The following is a 19303-nucleotide window of genomic DNA, read 5'->3' on the forward strand; positions in this document are numbered from 1 at the left end:
CCATAATAAAGAATTTTTTTTATAACAATACCATTTGTGGTCACATAAAGCACCTACTATCTTTGAGGTCTTTCTCCCTATTTTCTTTATAAATATTGTATTAAGTACGCTAACCCACACCAGATATGGTGTAATAATGGAATAACTAACTACCCCCTAATATGGTATCACTCGCCGCAGTGACACCCATCCTTCATTGTTATTTCCTTCCATTCTATAATGCTTTTTGATAGGAACTTGGCACCTTTACATAATATATATATATATATATATATATATATATACAGTATCTCACAAAAGTGAGTACATCCTCACATTTTTGTAAATAATTTATTAATCTTTTCATGTGACAACACTGAAGAAATTACACTTTGCTACAAAGTAAAGCAGTTATTGTACAGCTTGTATAACAGTGTAAATTTACTGTCCCCTCAAAATAATTCAACACACAGCCATTAATGTCTAAACTGCTAGCAACAAAAGTGAGTACACCCCTAAGTTAAAATGTCCAATTTGGGCCCAATTTGCCATTTTCCCTCCCCGGTGTCATGTGATTTGTTAGTGTTACAAGGTATCAGGGGAATGGGGAGCAGGTGTGTCTCTCACTCCCTCCTCAACATGGCAACTCTCTGAGGATCTGAAAAAAATAATTGTTGCTCTACATAAAGCTGGCCTAGGCTAAAAGAAGATTGCCAAACCCTGAAACTGAGCTGCAGCACGGTGGCCAAGACCATCCAGTGGTTTAACAGGACAGATTCCACTCAGAACAGGCCTCGCCATGGTCGACGAAAGAAGTTAAATGCATGTGATCAGTGTCATATCCAAGGGTTGTCTTTGGGAAATAGACGTATAAGTGCTGCCAGCATTGCTTCAGAGGTTGAAGGGGTGGGGGGGGGGGGGTCAGCCTGTCAGTGCTCAGTCCATACGCCGCACACTGCATCAAATTGGTCTGCATGGCTGTCATCCCAGAAGGAAGCCTTTTCTTAAGATGATGCACAAGAAGGCCCACAAACAGTTTGCTGAAGACAAGCAGCAGACTAAGGACTCAGATTACTGGAACCATGTCCTGTAGTCTGATGAGTCCAAGATAAACTTATTTGGTTCAGATGGTGTCAAGTGCGTGTGGTGGCAACAGGGGCGTACCGTGGGGTTGGCCAGAACAGCACCCGCCAGGCTGAGGGGGGGCGCAAAAACACTAGCAGCGTAGTATAGCCAGGGCCGGCGCTACCACTAGGCAGGTTAAGCAGCCGCCTAGGGCCCCTGGCCGCTTCTCGTCACTTCTCACCTCTCCTGCCCCTGCCTCCTTTACTGTACAGCCGGCGTTGCTCAGGACCATCACTGTGTCATTGAGTGTGTAGGCGCCGCGGCTGAAAATATACACTTCCCGAATCAACTGTCCTGACTGACAGTAGTGAGTCACTCTCTCTCTCTCTCTCTCTCTCTCTCTCCTCCTGACCTGACACAGTGAAAGAGGCAGCCCGCACCTCTATGAACAGAGACACTGACAGGTCACAGTTTGTGACCTGCCTGTCTCTCCTAGACTCTGTGGTGCCTGCCTGGTCCCTCCCACGATCATCCATGCTGCAAGTTACACAGACAGCCTGAGCCAGCATACATGCTGTCCTGAAGTGGTGTGTCATGTCAGACAGTGACACTGACAGCCTGGATAGGAGATACCGCTGAGGCAGGGCTTGTTGTGCCTCCCTGGAGACAGAGAGAGAGAGAGCCGTTGGGAGCAGAGCCCTGGTGCTGTGCCTTGTGGTAAGTGAACACACAAGAACATATTGAGTTTATTTGACTGTGTATGTACTGTGTGTGTATATAGACTTGTCCTTAAACTCCTCAAATGTATGATGGCATCCCCTTCTCGGTCCTCCGCCCTTCTCCTCCTCCTCCACCCCTCTCCTCTCCTCCTTACCCCCCTCCTGCCCCCCCTCCTCCTTACCCCCTCTTCCACCTCTAGCACCCCCCCTCCTCCCCTCCTCCTTACCCCCTCTTCCAGCCCCCTCCTCCTTACCCCCCTCCCCTCCTCCTTACCCCCTATTCCACCCTCCTCCTCCCTACCCCCTCCTCACCCACCAACTCCTCCTTCTTCCCCCTCCCTCCTCTCCTCCTTACCTCCTCTTCCACCCCCCTCCTCCTTACCCCCTCCACACCCCCCCTCCACCTTCTTCCCCCTCCCCTCCTTCTTACCCCCTCTTACGCCTCTGGGTGGCAACCAGGTAAGGAGTAGTCAAGCATGGTGGTGGGAGTCTCATGGTCTGGGGCTGAGTGCTGCCGGCACTGGGGAAGTACAGTTCATTAAGGGAATAATGAATGCCAACATGTACTGTGACATACTGAAGCAGAGCATGATCACCTCCCTTCGGAGACTGGGCCACAGGGCAGTATTCCGACATAACAACCCCAAACACACCTCCAAGATGACCACTGCCTTGCTAAAGAATCTGAGGGTAAAGTTGATGGACTTGCCAAGCATGTCTCCAGACCTAAACCCTATTTTGCATATACTGTATGGGGCATCCTCAAATAGAAGGTGGAGGAGTGCAGGGTCTGGAACATCCACTAGCTCCATGATGTCGTCATAGAGGAGTGGAAGAGGACTTCTGGGGCAACCTGTGAAGCTCTGGTGAACTCCATGCCCAAGAGGGTTAAGGCAGTGCTGAAAAATAATGGTGCCTACACGAAATATTGACACTTTGGGCCCAATTTGGACGTTTTCACATAGGGGTGTACTCACTTTTGTTGCCAGCTGTTTAGACATTAATGGCTGTGTGTTGAGTTATTTTGAGGGGACAGCAAATTTACACTGTTATACAAGCTGTACACTCGCTACTTTACATTGTAGCAAAGTGTCATTTCTTCAGTGTCGTCACATGAAAAGATATAATAAAATATTTACTAAAATGTGAGGGGTGTACGTGAGATACTGTGTGTATATATATATATATATATATATATATATATATATATATATATATATATACAGGGCCGCTGATAGGAGGGGACCACCAGCCCTCTTGTAGGGGCCCCGAGCACTCAATGGGGCCCACACAGAGAGGGGGATTAGTGATGGACAACAAATACAGAATTCTTCCTCCAGCGCCTGAATCTGATCTGTCCCTCTCCCTGCTATCAGCTTTTATCTGTTGAGAAAGAGACAGTTGTCCCTCACTAATCCCCTCCCTTGTGTGGGCCCCTCTCCCAGCACTTATCTCTGCTCAGGAGTTTATTTGTAAATTTTAACTTTGTTTCTCTCTCTCTGTCTCTCTGATCACTGAGCTCCAACTGCCCAGCCTGTATATTTTTCTCATCTCATCTTCTTTTTTATTTAACATAGTTTTTTTTTTAGATTTAGCAGGAATTATGCGAGTTATGTTATATTTGTGTCTGCTAATAGTAATTTTGTTGTAATTTTAGCTAAATATATCTTTAATATTTTCTTGGGGGGGCCCTGCCAGGTAGTCTGTACGGGGCCCCACGATTTCTAACAGCAGCCCTGTATATATATGTAAAAACAATTCCTCTCTACCTGAGAAAACAAAACTTCTTTCTAGGCACACAGAAAGAGTGCATTCTATATTCTACAATCAGTGGGAATCAGGAAACGTACAGAATACAATATTTAATTTTGTTTTTGTGGTTGCCTCTCCAATCAATCGCATTTTTTTATCCCAGGAAAAAAACAGTTCTGATTAACCACAGTAAAAATCAAACTGTTCTTTCAATTTATTATTTTATTCCACCTACAGCTTTATATTGAAATGAAAGGAAATTCTTTTCTTCCTTTCTGTGCCATAGAAAAATGTTAAATCATTTACAAAATGTAAGTGTTTAATAATAGATTTTGTCTAAAATAAATCTTTAGAATTTGTGGTTATTGAAACATAAGCTAAAAACAATACTTCATTACGACGACATCATATCAAAGTTTAACACACAGAAGATGTACCACAAAAGAAAGGCATTTTATTGGAAAAGCGACAAATAAATGCAAGAAAAGCCATACCATCCATATACCATCCATACTAACCCATAGTTCGCTCTACAAAAAAATGCAGTCTGCATTAAATGTGTCCTAGCATAGGTCTATATCATGCCCTTTGTCCCTGACAATATTATTCATTGATTTACCTGACTCATAGGTCCTATTTTAATAAAGGATATGCGTGTATGTTGGCACCTTGATTGTGCATGGTCAACTAAGTTGCATTCTTGCAGTATTTACTATGCATCTGCAATGCCATAGACTTGCATGCTATAGAATATTTATTATTTATTTATTTCAGGTACTTATATAGCGTTGTCAATTTACGCAGCGCTTTACATATACATTGCACATTCGCAGGGTCCCTCCCCTCCAGGAGCTTACAATCTAAGGTCCCTAACTCACATACATACACAGTAGGGCCAATTTTTTATACAGGATCCAATTAACCTACCAGCATGTCTTTGGGGTGTGGGAGGAAACCGGAGTGCCCGGAGGAAACCTACGCAGGCACAGGGAGAACATGCAAACTCCAGGCAGGTAGTGTCGTGGTTGGGATTGGAACCAGCGACCCTCTTGCTGCTAGGTGAAAGTGCTAACCACTACACCACTGTGCCGCCCTTTGTCAATCCTACTACTATTGATACATGTTTTTAGAATAATAATGTACATTTCTCTGATGTGTTTGAGTCTATCTAATTGTTATCAATTACATGTAAAAACTGCAAAAAAGTGATCTTATCAGATAAAATAAAAAAATTATGGATAAAAAATTCCTGCCATAGAAGAGCTTTTATACTCTCCTCTCCAGTGGCCCATGTCTTCTACCACCCTTCCATTGTCCCCTTGCTGTAAGAGTGTGTTGGATGTGTCATAATGTCCCTGAAATAACGACATATCTCTAAATAGAAAATCTTAATACAACCAAACTTCACTTTAGGTTGCTATGGATTCTCAAAAAACTACAGGTCTTCCACTCTATAATGCAGTCCATGTCATTCTTCTATATATGTAAATTGAAAAATGTTGCTGTTATAATTTTCTTTTTCCCTGAAGCATGACATCTTAGAATTGCAGGTGGGAGGAAGAGCAGAACATGATGACCGGATCTGAATGGGTCTTCTGTTGACTTTGTCAGTATCAGTTTGTTCTCTGCTGCACACAATGCACAATGAAAAACATCCACTATTTCTTTATGTTCTACCAAAAAATCCAGTAACACAACCCCTTTGAACCATGTGTTCTAACATAATGGATATCATCTTTGACTAAGTTTCCAATGTGAAGTTAACAAAAATTAGTTCATGCTGGTACAAAGTTAAAAGTATTATTTATATAAAGGGGATTGGGGCAGTAAAGCCAGAACTGATTTTTTGTGTCTTGAAAAAGCCTTAACATGCCTTAAGTAATCAGTGGTGAAATCCCTTTATACCTAATTCTCAATGTGAAGTGTTCAAATTTAAGATAGGCCAAAAAAGAAAGGCCAGCTGAGCTGAGAGCTCCAGTGGGAAAGGCTTGCAACAAGATTAAACTATCAGACCAGTAATAAATGAGATATCAGCTGTGAATTGACTGCTTCTTGTCTCCACTAATTGGTGAAGTTTAAAGTGCACACAATCTTTGTTAGGGGCCCCTTGAAGAAAGTTTAAACTTAATTGTGTGACATTTTCAGGTCATGACCTTCAAGTTATTATTCACATTTTTAGACAAAAGTGTAGTCTATAAGCAGACCAAGGACAGGTTTTGCAGCATTAAAGCTCCATGTACACGGGACGCTAAAAAAAGTCCCTTGAAATGCTGGAATTTTTAGGACGTTTAAAACGTCCGTTGTGTCGCGTTTGCACCCGTGATTAGCGGGTGTTTGCGGGCGTTTGCGTTTAAAACCGTTCCTAGAGGTAAAAAAAATCATTCCCGTTTAAAATGGAAAAATGCGAGCGCTAAACGCGGGTCATCGCGTTCGGTCGCGTTTGGTCGCGTTTTTGCCGGGAAACACACGTTCGAATGCAAATATTGCTTTCCAAAAAACGTCCCTGAACTCAACTGCCTGCAAATGACTGTAAACAACCCTGTGTACATGGACAGATAAGATAACATAGAGGTGGGTTCAGGGGCTTCTGAAAAAACGCCCAACTGCTCCTAAACGGCCGTTTACAAGTTGCAGTGTACATGGACCCTAAGACATACTAAAAAACCGACCGTTAGACTTAACGATAACAGTGTTTCTATGAACCTTCCAGGGCGGCAACACCTGAGAGTTAAGAGGCTCCATTCTACAGGAAACACAAACAGTTCACGGCTGCATAAAAGGCCCCACCCTTCCCCTTGTCCCTCAGTTGTACAAAAGTAATTCTCCAAACCGATCCACAAGGGATATAAATTCACTTAGGTACTCACCACCTATTTTTTACATTATTTCCTTCCCCCTTAACTGAGCGGGAAGTAGGTCTGCCATCCTGGAAGGTTTGTAGAAACACCGTTACCGTTAAGTCTAACCGTCGGTTTTCTCCTCTCACATTCCAGGATGACAACACCTGAGAGGATAATGAAGTAACCGCAGGCCTACCTTAGGGTGGGACCACTGCTTCTGATGCATAGAAGGCGGGGGACCACCACACTGTGCCCGAACTGCCTGTACAACATCATGAGGCAACCTGTGAGAAGCTCAAGGCGTGCAGATTAGTGCAGCCCTAACCAGCATTCCTAGACATGCCTCACAGAGGTACCATTCGACTCTCTAGGTCCTCTGGTCAGAGAAAAAAGCAAACGTTTTGCTGTGGGAGAAACACAATCAATACTGAGGGACAAGGGGAAGGGTGGGGCCTTTGAAGCAGCTGTGAACTGATTGTGTTTCTTGTAGGGTGAATCCTCTCATGTCTCAATGTTGCCATCCTGGAGGGTTAGAGGAGAAATACAGGTATTCAGTGGATGTCATGGCAGCTGTAGCTAGTAGCTGTGATCAGGGTGCCTAGTTTAAAGTATTTCTACCAAAATGTTTCTTTCTTTTTGGAAAGAGTACTGCAGAGAATGATAAGGTCCCTGTCAGGTTTCCCTAAACTGAGAGGAAATATATTGTTGGACAGTGTCTCCCCATTGGAGGTTCTCCCCTCACCCCATGTCCTGTTTACAAATGTAAGAATATTGTATTTATACTAACTTTGTGACAATGGCTACCAGGAGAAGCAGAGTAAATCCCCAGCAGTAGAAACACTGCAGTGGTTTTAGTACTTTCACAGCACTTCATACATGTGCTGCAGTACCTTGTTCAGGGCTAGTGACAGCATGGCTTGGTATTCCACTGTATAGCAGAAATATACTGGCATGAAAGCTAACCAACCTAGGGCACATATATTCTCCCCTATACCCAGTTTATTAAGAATGTGGGTTTGTATGGGCATGGGCTACAGCATCAGGCTACACAGACTCAGCAGCCTTCCTTGTCCTCCAGTTCTCCAACATCTCCAACGTATGTAATCACTGTATCTGCTTCTCAGTTCCACCTCAGCCCTGAATTCTGCCAATGCCATTTACATCTAAAAACTGTCTATTAGCTTCTAAATATCTTGCTCACTGCTTCTAATTTTTTAACATTCTTTTGTCAACCCTCTCTTTTTCAGTTCATAGGAACACATTACGATTCCTAGTCAGACCAGCAAGTCCAACCATTCAATGAGATGGGGCTACAATCAGAGCAGCGAGCTCAAACATTGAATGAGATGGGCCTAATACCTCAAATAGAATAGTTATCTGTCCCGCACTGTTAGCAGAACACAACTGGCATATTTAGCCAATTAATCCCAAACATAGCTACAGTTGCAATTTTATGTCCCAGCACCATTTTAAGACAGTAGCATGGTTTCAATGCTGTATGCAGATTTGGAAGGTACCCAGGAACCTAAATATAGCTACAGAAATCTAGTACCAAATTGGAGCCTCAACTCTGCCCCCAGTAAAGATATATTATATTTAAGAAGAGCCTTCAAATGTATAGGATTAGTGGGTCAAAAATACATACAGCTTCAAAACAAGAAAAGGGAAACTAAAACATGACTAATAAGAAGGGGGGAAAAGATCCGGTGAAAAAAAGACAAGCCCAGTATATATTTTTCAGAGACGTTTTTCAATCAGTAAAGACCCCTTTGAAACAGTGACTGTTCCTGAAAATACAGAACATATGAGCAATGATTAATATATTTAGAAAACACAAATACTCACCACTTGAAGCAGAGCCAAATATCCTGCACCAACATTGTCAAAGTTGACTTTCACTTTTGTCCAGTAGGCTTCTGAGGAATTCATTTGATCACATATTGTTTTGTTTTCCACAATAGAGGCATCGATTTCTGTCTTGTTCTCAGCATAAATGCATTTTCCAAATTTTCCAGCTAATAAATTTACTCCCATGATGCTAAAAATGAGCCAGAATATGAGGCAGACCAAGAGGACATTCATGATGGACGGAATAGCTCCAATTAAGGCATTTACTACAACCTTAAAGCAGAACATTGTATAATTAGTTTACCACACAAAAAATGACCAGTTAACAGATTATGATATGGCAAACATGCCTGTTGAGCTTGATTTTATATTTTGAATTGTGTAAATTAAAAAAAAATGGAATTGCATAGGGGATTTTTGAGTGATTGCTTCTATATTATGTAATTATTTTTAAGCATACCAGGATTAAAGGTAAATAGGCAAAAACAAAATCAGCTTTGTGAGTTAAATTTCTTATCAAGCATGTAAATATTATATATATATAGTATATCAGAATATAAAAACATGTATTATGCCTCAAAAATATGGCGGGTGATGTACATCTAAAGCCATAACTTTACTTTGGTTTAGATGGCGAGGGAAAGGGTTAGAATGCCAATAGAGTTTTTATTGCTGTGTCCCCACTGGGGAGAATCACCTTCTATATTACTCTAGGAACCATTGTCTCCAGTACTAAAAGTAAGGAGAAATGCAAACTTTTGAACTGTCACTGGAACAAGAATAGAGGGGAATCTTCCAGTGGGGACATGGGCTGTGGTAACAACTATCTAGGAGAGAACTGGAGAGGGTGAAGCTGATTTACTAAAACAGCTGAGAATCTTTACTCAATAAACTTTGAGGATTCATTTTAATTATTCAGTCATGTGAAAAGTGAATTGCTGTTTATTTATCATAATCTGTACATGACTGGGTAAGCAAGGTGAACACAGCAACAATTTATTGAGGTATAGATTCTCAACTTCTCATTACCTCCTGATAACCTTTCTCTTTCTACTTTTCCTATTGGACAGGAAATAGGAGAAAATTTGCTAACACTGGCAGCAAAACAGCTTAAAGTAAAAAAAAAACATAATAAATACATCTCTGCAATGCATGCACCTTCCGCATAGTTTAACCCTTCGTTCTGTTTGGGCTGAAACATAGTGCTTCCACTGTACTAAATTATCAAACGGAATTGTTAGCCCTGCCTGGTGCACTACAGAACACCAGCTATTCTTACATCCATCCACCCACATTAATGTCTACCATAGCAAAACAATGCGGCTGCCTTGACTCTGAAGAACCTGCCTGTACACTGTGTGTAGGGACAGGACTCTTAGAAGATGTAGTTTTGGGGGTGCGCTTTAATCAGTAAGAATTGAGCTTCAAGGAGCTGCCCATCAACAATTTAACAAATTTGATGATGGTATAACATAGTTACATAGTTACATAGTAGTTGAGGTTGAATAAAGACAATAGTCCATCCAGTTCAACCTGTGTAGGTGTGTGTGGACATATTCATTTCCCATACCCCTGAATGTTTTGATCTTGAAAATGTACGTCCAAGAGTCTTTTAAAAGTAGCCATACTTCCCGCAGTTACTACCATTTGTGGAAGCGAGTTCCACAATCTTATTGCCCTTACTGTAAAAAACCCTTTGCATAGCCTGAGGTTAAATCGCTTCTCCTCTAATCGCATTGAATAGCCTTGTGTCCTCTTGCACTCCTTGTGACTAAGTAGTTTTTCTTTGCAGAGATCACCGTTGAGGTACTTGTAAATCTCTATCATGTCCCCTCTCAGGCGTCTCTTCTCTAGGGAGAATAAATCAAGTGCTAGGGAGAATAAATTAAGCGCTAACAGGGAATAATAAAAGCCATTTCTTGCTTCAAGTACAAGGTATAAGAAAAATATAAGTTTGGACATGACCTAGAGGAGGAGAGGTAGATATTTAAGACATGCTTATACAAAGCCTTTAACGTCTGTCTTCAGTTTTGTAAATAATCCCCTCAATATTCTACATCTATCCAAATGGTATGATAATAGTTAATCAAAGCTAGATAGCTATAGGCCACTTAAGAATAATCTCACCCAGGAAAGAAATAGTGAAAAACAGACACACAATCCACATCTGGAAAAGTCTAAATGGGCATAACATCTATTTTACAAATCCAAATATATATTAGATGTTGTTTACAAAGCTGGTTTTCATTCCTGCCTTATAATAACACATTTCCCAAAGAGAAAGTGAAAAATGCTCTTTTAAGTATCAATCTGGAGTCTAATTATCAGTTTTAATGCTTACTGCATTTCTTAATAGATAATAATGAGTTTGGACTGTACAATGAAATGTTCTCTATAAAATCAAGCTGTGCAGACTTATATTACTGAACTGAGCATACATATTTTTACTTTGTAATAACTGTGCCATTTTGAAGAGAAAACACATTGAAATCTGCAAAAAAGAGTATACTTTTCCAGGTGAGTACAACTTGTGATAATACTCATTTATTCCTGGACAATAGCCAGTGGACTATACAGAATTGTATAATACCTGACAAAACAAGGCATACCATTTCTTGCTTCTCTAAGGTGAACATTTCTCATTCTTAATGGCAGAAAAAAAGCAAGTCATATAAACTTTTCATACATATGTAAAGGCACATATTCACAAATATATTTCACACTTGTATTTTTAATGGTAAGTTTACATTTCTTTATCAAATGCCAGGCAGCAGTGTGAACATATGCAATATTTTGGATGTTTTGAGGATGAGATTAGTAAAACAGATTGTGAATATTCGCATTCTTTGAATACATGATGCATTTAAGTTTTATAAACATTAGGGTCTGTACTGGTCATGGAATCAACAAATATAAAGCCTTTAATATCAGAAGAAAAATAAATCCATTACAATCTTTTTTCTTTTTTTTTTTTTTACAGAAGACCTGCCATTGCCGACTTCTGCTTTTGAAAATGTGAGTTTCCTGGCTGTTATACTAATCCAATGGATGCTGGAAGTGTGTAGAGCTGAAGAGCATTAGCGCACATGCAAGACAATATGTTGCATTTAGCCAGTCCATCATTTAAATGGGCTACATAAGGCACCAAAACACAAAAAAAAAAAAAAAAAAGTTAGCAAGTTCCACTAGGGTGTCATTCACCACTTCACAGCAATGTGCGTAATGCAAAGCATATATATATTTTATTTGTGTTTCCATTCTGTAGGTCATGTATTGGCCACACTATCTCATCAAATTTCTAAAAGTTTTACCTTCTAAATATTATCATATTCAGTTATTAATTATTTGTATATTTGCTAATATAATTATTCTTTCCAGCAGTAACAATGCTTGTTAACTGTCCATGACTAATACAAATCCTTAATTGGTTATAAATAAATGCACAATTTAAACCAGCTGTTCTCAAACTTATTTTTTTTCCTCAGACCTCACACAAGCTCATTACCACAAGGGACCATGTCAACAGTCTTTACAAATCCTGAGAAATGTGGCATTGGTATCCTCCGGTGCCTCTTACAAACATTATTGTTAATATATACATATTAGTTTATAAATATATATATATATATATATATATATATATATATATATGTATATATATAGATCAAAGCTGTGTACATAAGAATTATTCGAACAAGGTAAAGTTCTGTTTTTATTTTTTAATTACGATTAGGTATTCAGAGTGAACGTTTTGCTAAGTGAATATTCTCCCAATAAGTAGGAAACTACTCTTTTAGTAAATCCATTTTATAGTGTGAGTGTAAAGAAATTAACTGTAATAATCCAACCCATCGTTGGACTTGTTTTTAGCTTTACTGTATTGTCTAGTTTGTAACACTGAGCATCCATGTAAGGTGTGTCTCACTGTTTGAGAAGTGCTGGTTTAACAATAGTAATAGATTGTTAGAAGAGAAGTAAAATCACAACATGGCAAGCTTAATTTCAATCATTTTGACATAATTTTCATGTTTATTGAGACAAATCAAGTCAGTACCTATGAGTGGACATTGCCATAAAACATGTAATCAGCAGACAATTGAGTAGTTGTAGACATTGGCTCTCATTTATATCATTAAGAAAAAAAGAAAACCTTTACTGAGGATGTATGAAGGCTGCCACTGCTGACCTCTATTTTTGGTAATGCTAGTCCTCTGGCTGTTATGCTGATCCAATAGCTTTATAACCGTATGAGTCGCTGACCCAGGACAAGTCTGCAAAATAAAAGCTTGAACTTCATTGTAATTTTCCTGATCTGCATGCTTGCTTTGATGAAGTAACAGAGAAAGCACTGAAGCAAGACACAGGCAAGAGGCTAGAATATTCAGATGGAGGTCAGCAATAGTATTATTCATATTTCTCTCATTATAGGTTTCCTTTAAGAGAACAGCAAAAGGATTAAACATATTAGTCGTACACAAAGAACAAGAGACAACTCAGATAGACATATAGTTGTGGCTCACAGAGATCCTTAAACATCAGTATTTCTTCAATATATATTCCAAGAGTCTAGTACTCCTATAGTCAAAACTGCACAAAAATTTTATTACTCTTTTATCGTTAGTGAGCAAATTCTCCATAATTTCCCCTAAATTCCAAAAAATGTGAAGTTGAAAAATCAGAACTTCCCATATTTTAAAATGACACTGTAACCTACACATTTATGACAGAGAAACAGTGCTTCCCGCCAGTCCACCCATCCCCTCAGAAAGGTATACCCACTGTTCCATGCTGCAGAAGTCCACCTCAAGTAAGCTTTCTCAAGTGGATAAAGGCAATGCATCTTCTGTGTTACAGTGTTCATGCCTAGTGACTGGTAATGCATTGGTGTGAAGGCTCTTATAGTGAGAGAAGGGGTGGCGAGGCAAAGCGGGGAAGGTAAGTGCACCTTGCTGGGAGGGTGGGCTATCAGGAGACACTGTCACTTTCCCCTATATGAGAAAAATGGCAGTGTTCCTATAAATTTCACTTCTAATATATCTTCAAAGACCACAGTTCCAAGGGTTGCACAATGAACAGCACTGCCAGTAGCTAATTCCATGCTAAACCTACTGCCAGCAAAAAAGCAAAGTAACATAAATGCAGGAGAAATGGGGAAACTGCAAGACTCAGAGACCAGCTACTAGCAAGTGAGCAACAGGGCAAAGCTTTTTTTTCTCCCATTGCCTTATTTGAAACATTCTAAAGCACAGAAACCAGGTCACTTAAATGCCTGCTTGCCCCTACATGTATTCACCTTTCCTTCATTACCCTGCCACTTAATTTGGCTGCCTGAAATTATGAGAAATACATAGTACTTTTAGGTGTTGGGAACATGCAACTCACTTCCCTTCCTCTCACAATGTAGCATTAGGTGTGTTAGCAGCTAATCACCAATCTCCAGGACTAACACATGGGGGATGGAGAGAAGGTCCAAAAAGTCCCAAAAGAATTTATGTTTACACAGCTTCTTTTCTTTTTGTGGACAAACTGAGCTGCAGAGAAGTGAAAGCAAGGTCGCTTTAAGCAGCTGAAGGGAGAGGCACTAAAGTAAACCTGTTGTTTTGCCCTACATGAGCATAAAATAAGTTTGTTTTAAAGTCGAAGTGTTACCAGGCTATGGGCATTCTAATATTTACACATTCTTAACAAGCAATAAACAGATTTTAAAACAAACTCTTACTAACTTCTGTAGCTGCAGGCACTGTGAAATAATTAATCCTCAAATTTTGCAAGAGAAGCAACGAAGTGAGGTCTCAAAACTCTATTCTTTGCCACCCCAGAGTGCCTGCTCTATGTTTAAATTACACATAGGAAAGCTGCCAAGTCAATTCTGGGAAAGCAAGGTGAGCTCAGCTGCCGAGAAGAAATTGTAAGTGCTTCTGCCATAAAGTTTAAGGATGAATTAATCCACAGTGCCTGATATTATGAAGATAAGTAAAACTTACTATAATGCTTGTTTTCAGAATATATAAATATTAGAATGACCAAAGCCTGGTCAAAATTATACTTGAAACAATGGGACATAAAGTAAAGTAGTAAACGTAACATTCACCAAGCATTGGCATTTAAAACACATGAACTAGAAAGATTCACCTGAAGTGAATGTTTGGTAAATGTCACATTCTCTCTGTGTCTATATAAGAACAGAAAAAAAAATAAACGATTCAGCAAAATTGTGGAATGCACTTTGCTACATTCCAAAAGTAATTAAAAATATCAATAGCTAGACTATCTAAAGTTTTTACAATTAATGCTGCGTTCAATGCACAGACTTATAGGTACATCAGACAAATAAGAATAGACAAAACTGAGAAAGCAATGGATATGAAAGGCGGATCATGCATGTTAATTACCTCTTACCATGCAGTATACTTGTAAAAGAAAATAGTAAATTAAAGAACAATGTACTCTAATGTACACAGTCTTGATATTATCTACCCTATGGGTGGCTACATACACTGAGTCTTTCAAGCAATTAAACATTTTTCAAAGAATAGGAGATAATAAAGTGTCAAAATATATTGTCAAAAATATTGGGACTCCTGCATTTACACGCGCATTAATTTTAATGGCATCCCAGTCTTAGTCTGTAGGGTTCGATATTGAGTTGGCCCACCCTTTGCAGCTATACCAGCTTCAACTCGTTAGGAAGGCTGTTCACAAGGCTCATATATGTCTTTATGAACCTTGCTTTGTTTTCTCTGGTCCAAATCATTTGGGGGAGGGGAGATAATGGTGTGGGGTTGTTTTTCAGGGGTTGGTCTTAGTTCCAGTGAAGGGAACTCCTAAGGCGTCAGCTTACCAAAACATTTTGGACAATTTCATGTTCCCAACTTTGTGGAAACAGTTTGGGGATGGCACCTTCCTGTTCCAACATTACTGCACATCAGTGCATAAAGCAAGGTCCAGAAAGACATGGATTAGCCAGTTTGGGGTGGAGGAACTTGATTGGCCTGCACAGAGTCCTAATCTCAACCCAACAAAAAACCTATGGGATGAATTAGAACGGAGACTGTGAGCCAGGCCTTCTCATTCAACATCAGTGCCTGACCTTACAAATGCGCTTCTGGAAGGATGGCCAAACATTCCCATGGACACTTTTCTAAACCTTGGGGGCAGCCTTCCCAAAAGAATTAAAGCTGTTATAGCTGCAAAGAATGAGCTAACTCAATATTGAACTCTACGGACTCACACTGGACATAAAGTTCATGTGCGTGTAAAGGCAGGTGTACCAATACTTTTGACAGTATACTGTACATATCTATATATACATATATAATTTTAATTTCAGATAAATTAGAGAAGGATTAGAACCTCAGTCAGGTTTTTTTTGCTGTGTCCCTGTTGGGTAGATGGGAGATGCAACCTCTCTATTAGTCCTAGGGATCATTGTCACTGAGACAGAAAGTGACTGCAAATCCTAAATTTTACAGTTGCGACAAGAACGCAAGATCAGGGAAATTATTAAAATCCAGGTACCTGTTGCGTCTGTGGGACAATCTCCCCGCAGGACACAGATAGTTGAAAATAAAGTGACAGGGGTTTTAACCTCTGCCTACTCAATGCAAATCTAAAAAGGAAAAAATGTTTTAGTGATACATACACTTAAACAAGTTGCCTACTCAAGGCTGTGGCACTTTAAATGACAATTGCGTGGTCATGTTTTTTATACAAATAGTGCTTTCTTTTGGTCATAATTGTTCACCACTACGTTTTTCATTTTTTCCTGAATATACGCAAAGTTACGCAAGATTATGAAAACAAAAAGGTTTTCTTTTTTTTATATAAAATTTTGCAAACAGGTCATTTTTCTCTTTCATTGATGTGCACTGATGAGGCTGCACTGATGGGCACTGATAGGCTGTACTGATGGGCACTGATGAGGCGGCACTAATGGGCATTGATAGTCTGCACTGATGAGGAGGCATTGATAGGCACCACTGATGGGCACTAATAGGTGGCACTGATGATAACTAATAGGAGGCACTGATGGGCTGATCTGATAGGTGACACTGATAATCGGAACTGACGGGCACTGATATGTGCTACTGATAGGTGGCACTGATGGGCACTGGTAGGCGGCACTGATAGGTGACACTGATGAGGAGGCACTGATAGGCACTGATTTTCAGCACTGATTGGCAGCACTGGTTGGCACAGATTTGCAGCACTGGTGAGCAAAGATTGCCAGCACTGGTGGGCCTGCATTGATAATCAGGACACTGATAATCAGTACTCTGATTATCAGTGTAGATGTTCCTGTTAGAGAAGCCGGTTATCGACTCTCTTCTTCTCTCCTCATGTTTGTCAGCATGAGGAAAGGAGTGCTGATAACCGACATCAGTTTACTTTTGTGATCAGCTGAGTTTGGACACAGCTGATCACGTGGTAAAGAGCTGCTGGCTGGTTCTGTACCTCAATCTGTGATCAACAGTGTGCGAAGGACATTACGAACACAGAGCAGGCACACCGAAGGCACAATCATATGACGGCGTCCAAGAACTAGACGAATGCGCTGTAGCCGTCATTCGGCTATAGCACTTTCGACAAGTGGTTAAAGTTGAATTCCAGGTTTACTGTCTCTTTAACTAGCTCAAGCTGGCCCAAACAAACTATTTTCTACACTAACAGGCTTGCTCTCTGGCCGCTCTGTATAATATGTATGTAGGCTAAACTACATACAGTATACAGCTTTTTGTTCCGGCAGTAAGATGAGAACTTCAGTACACCTGAAACAAAACCGAGTTGGCGCTCTGCCATTCTTAGGCAGATTTTTATTCTGTGAATGAATACAATGTGTCTTCTGTGTAGAGCATCGCTCAGCCTGACCTGTTTTTTTTTTTTTTTTTTTTTTTTTTTTTACGGGACGCTCTGATCTCACTGCCAGAACACAGAGCTGTATACTGTATGTAGCAGAGGCTAGGTACAGTTTATACAGCGTGCCCAGCAGATGAACCTGTTATTGCAGAAAATTGTTTGTTTGGGCCAGCTTGGCTCAAGCAAACTAGTTAAAGGGATTGTAAACCTAGAATTAAACTTTAAGAATAGGAGATATTGGTAAAAATGTTTTCCTCATATGTTGTATTGATTTCTATATAGACAACAAATGTTATTTATAAAAATAATATCTGATATTGTTCAATGTCCCAGTATACAAATTCTATAAAATTTGCAGAATGCATACTACCATTATTATTTAGGTTCTTATCAATGTAGTTATTAAAATCTAGTATGATTCCGGTAACACAAAGATTTAGGGGATGAGTTACTATAGTGTGGCAGTGTAATGAAGTAAAGTCAATTTGATATTATTTTATTTATTTTTTTTAACTCAAACACAACTGGATATTTAAAGTGCCCAATTTTACCGCAAGCTTGTTTCACTAATTTTTATCTGACCTTACAGTTTTAAATATCCAATAGCACCATCACCTTACATGTATGGCCAGCCTAAGAGTACATACTGTATAGAATGTGAAATTCTCATGAAATATTCTACTGTTGTTAAAGAATAAACACACTTGTGCACTGTACTGAGAAAATCTGCAGTTGCCATCAATGACCTGCTTCTGGAAATGCTAACTGCTTGGCTGTCTTTTACTGGGTTCTGAGTCACTGCCCTGGAACAAGCATGCAGCAAAGTAAGGGGGAAGTTTAACCTCCTAATCTGCATACTTGTTTTGGGACAGTGACTCAGATTACTGAAGCCACTGGTTTAACCTGACAGCCAGAGAAGTAACAGCAGTAAAGCAGTGAGATCCTGCATATTTGCCTCAGTATCCATATTCTATGAAGCTGCATCCTTGGATAGCTGGAGTCTAGTGCTCTTTTAGTATAAGGGAGTTTAAAGTAGAGGAATACTTAACTTATGCTTTGCTGCAGGTTCCTTCTACTGGGAAGGATGTCTGGTCCACCCCTAGCCTCTCCTCTTCACCAGCTGTCTCTTGCTAACGCTGGCCTTGTACAGCCCAAAGCCAGTGGCTCTGCATTGTACGTGAGGGTGCACACATTTCCACATTCCAGGGCTGTAGCAGATCAGCAAAGACTGCTGGCTGTTGGCGGTGTAAAGAATAAGGTAAGTTTTCCCCTGATTTTCACCCTCTGTACCTTAACAAGCAGTAGGACCTTACTATATTGAGGGACACACAAACTTTATTATTAAAGGTTGACCAGATTTAAGCTTTATATAAGGTCCATGGATAATGCAAATACAGCACATTACTATTCACCCCATAAAAGAAGAATGTCTCACTCCTATAGGTGCCAGTTAGCACAATGGCTGCAATTCTCAGTGGACTGCACAGAAGGAGTGGCACAGTTATGAAGGCAGGGGATGGGTAATGCCACTATTCCCTATTACTCCACTACAGATCCAGCTCTTTGCCATCTTATTCAGGTGTTGGTATTTCTGGTCAATACCACTTAGGGTCATGTGCAGCAATGTACAGGCTGGTTTGTGGGAACAGGTGTTTCTGTAGGGACCCTATTTAAAAGGGATAGCTTTGCACACAGGCAGTGGCGTCGGGAGGGGGGGGCTGACCTGGGCTATATCCCCGAGTGGTCCCCCAAAAACCCCCGGGTCTCCTATATATGTAAAGCATTATTAGCCCCGAGCCGAGTCCATGATCCTTCTGATGTCCTCCCTGTGTCCAGTCCTCTCTGTGTCCTCTCCTTGCTGTGTCTGCTGGCCTGCGGCGCTGCACCCACACTGGTTGCTAGTACAGTCTGCCGCTTGGTGTCTAGCAACCAGTGATGTCACGTGGCATCAGCGTCATCACGTGACAGCAGGAGAGCGTGGGCAACAGTCAGAGCGGAGGAGGACTTTGAATTCCTCCTCCGTGCCTGGAATAAACTCCAGCCACCTCCCTGTTCTCCGGGCGGCAGCGCGGGCTCAGCTTAGAGCCAAGGGAGGCCCTGAAGAGACAGGTCGTGGCGGCACTGCAGCAGGTCAGTCAGACTCGCCGTCTCTCACTCTCTGTGTATATTGTGTGTAAATATTATTTACTATTTTAATCTTAATTTAATTTTAATTTAATATTATTTAATATTATTTACTAAATA

The 19303-nt window shown here is 40.4% G+C and overlaps 1 protein-coding gene across 1 annotated transcript in view; it reads right to left on the reverse strand.

Annotated features, from left to right (window-relative positions):
- LOC309556717 (sodium channel protein type 5 subunit alpha-like) overlaps positions 1-19303 on the reverse strand; it is a 600678-nt gene that overhangs the window by 40443 nt on the left and 540932 nt on the right. Inside the window, 1 exon segment of the mRNA XM_082259196.1 lies at positions 8201-8476. Coding sequence (XP_082115322.1) covers positions 8201-8476 — 276 coding nt within the window.

Source organism: Pelophylax lessonae (assembly GCF_965119305.1).
Source record: "Pelophylax lessonae genome assembly, chromosome: 5".
NCBI classification, from domain to species: domain Eukaryota; kingdom Metazoa; phylum Chordata; class Amphibia; order Anura; family Ranidae; genus Pelophylax; species Pelophylax lessonae.